General features: G+C 67.0%; 2 protein-coding genes across 2 annotated transcripts in view; both read left to right on the top strand.

Annotated features, from left to right (window-relative positions):
* POLR3D (RNA polymerase III subunit D) overlaps positions 1-1,000 on the top strand; it is a 5,057-nt gene extending 4,057 nt beyond the window's left edge. The window contains exons 6-7 of the mRNA XM_009286176.2: positions 3-143; positions 464-1,000. Coding sequence (XP_009284451.1) covers positions 3-143; positions 464-586 — 264 coding nt within the window. The 3' untranslated portion in view covers positions 587-1,000. The remainder of the gene's footprint in view (positions 1-2; positions 144-463) is intronic.
* PIWIL2 (piwi like RNA-mediated gene silencing 2) overlaps positions 886-1,029 on the top strand; it is an 8,806-nt gene continuing 8,662 nt past the window's right edge. The window contains exon 1 of the mRNA XM_009286175.1: positions 886-968. Within this exon, the coding sequence (XP_009284450.1) occupies positions 886-968 (83 nt within the window). The remainder of the gene's footprint in view (positions 969-1,029) is intronic.

Below are 1,029 nucleotides of genomic sequence, written 5' to 3'. Positions count from 1 at the left end.
AGGCGGAGAATACCTGCACCCTGGCTGACCTCCCCGAGGGGCAGGTGGGGAAACTGCTCATCCGCAAGTCGGGGAAGGTGCAGCTGGTGCTGGGGAAGGTGACCCTGGACGTGACCATGGGGACCCCCTGCTCCTTTCTGCAGGTACGGGGGCTGGGGGGGGGACACGTTGGGGACCCAATTCGTGGGGCTGCACCCCAAGATAGCCCCTTGGGGTTCCCGAGGACCATCAGGGAGGAGCAGGTTCATGCTGGCCCTTAGGTGATGGGGCTGGCAGCCCGTCCCTGTGGCAGAGGGGGGGAAGGATCCTGCCCTTGTCCCCAAGGTGTGGGTAGCACAGGGACACATCTCCTCCAGGCTTAGCCCCCCACCAGCGGGCAGGGACCTTGGCCCTTCTCCCGCCATGGTTAAAAGGTTTCCCGTGGGAGTGGGCTGCTCACGGGCATTTCTCCCCTCTGGAAAAGGAGCTGGTGTCCGTCGGCATCGGGGACAACCGGACGGGCGAGATGATCGTCCTGGGCCACGTGAAGCACAAGCTGGTGTGTTCCCCGGACTTCGAGGCTCTGCTGGAGCACCGGCACCGGTAGCCCAGGGGGAGCCGGCGGGGGACCAGCCCCACGCCCACAGCCCGTGGGGAACGATCCCTGCAGTTCGGGGACCCTGCAGCGCCCCAGCTCTGCCCTCAGCCCCTCCAGCCTTGCCTTCGGGATGTGGAGAGGTGTCTTCTTGCAGGTGTGGGCGCAGGGCCAGCTCCTACCTCCTTCCCGGCCCTGCAGTGGAGCAGCACCGGGGCTGGGGGCTCCGGTTCCGTCCCCCAGACCCACTGCCCCGCCCTGTGCAAAACCGGCAGGGGCCGGGGCTGCCTACATCTCACAGACTTCTGGATATGCGGGACCGTGGCGTGTGTCCCCCCCCGCCCCGGGCTCTCCAGCAGCCGTGCACGCGCTGGGGAGAGCAGGACACGTGCCTGTGGGGAGAAATGCGGAATAAAAACCTCTTTTCCCCCCATGTGGGGCTGCTCCGTCTCGCC

This window comes from Aptenodytes forsteri, unplaced genomic scaffold (assembly GCF_000699145.1).
Source record: "Aptenodytes forsteri isolate BGI_AS27 unplaced genomic scaffold, ASM69914v1 Scaffold168, whole genome shotgun sequence".
Taxonomy (NCBI): Eukaryota; Metazoa; Chordata; class Aves; order Sphenisciformes; family Spheniscidae; genus Aptenodytes; species Aptenodytes forsteri.
The sequence above is the reverse complement of the archived record's forward strand: the minus strand, read 5'-3'. Positions and strand labels throughout refer to the sequence as shown.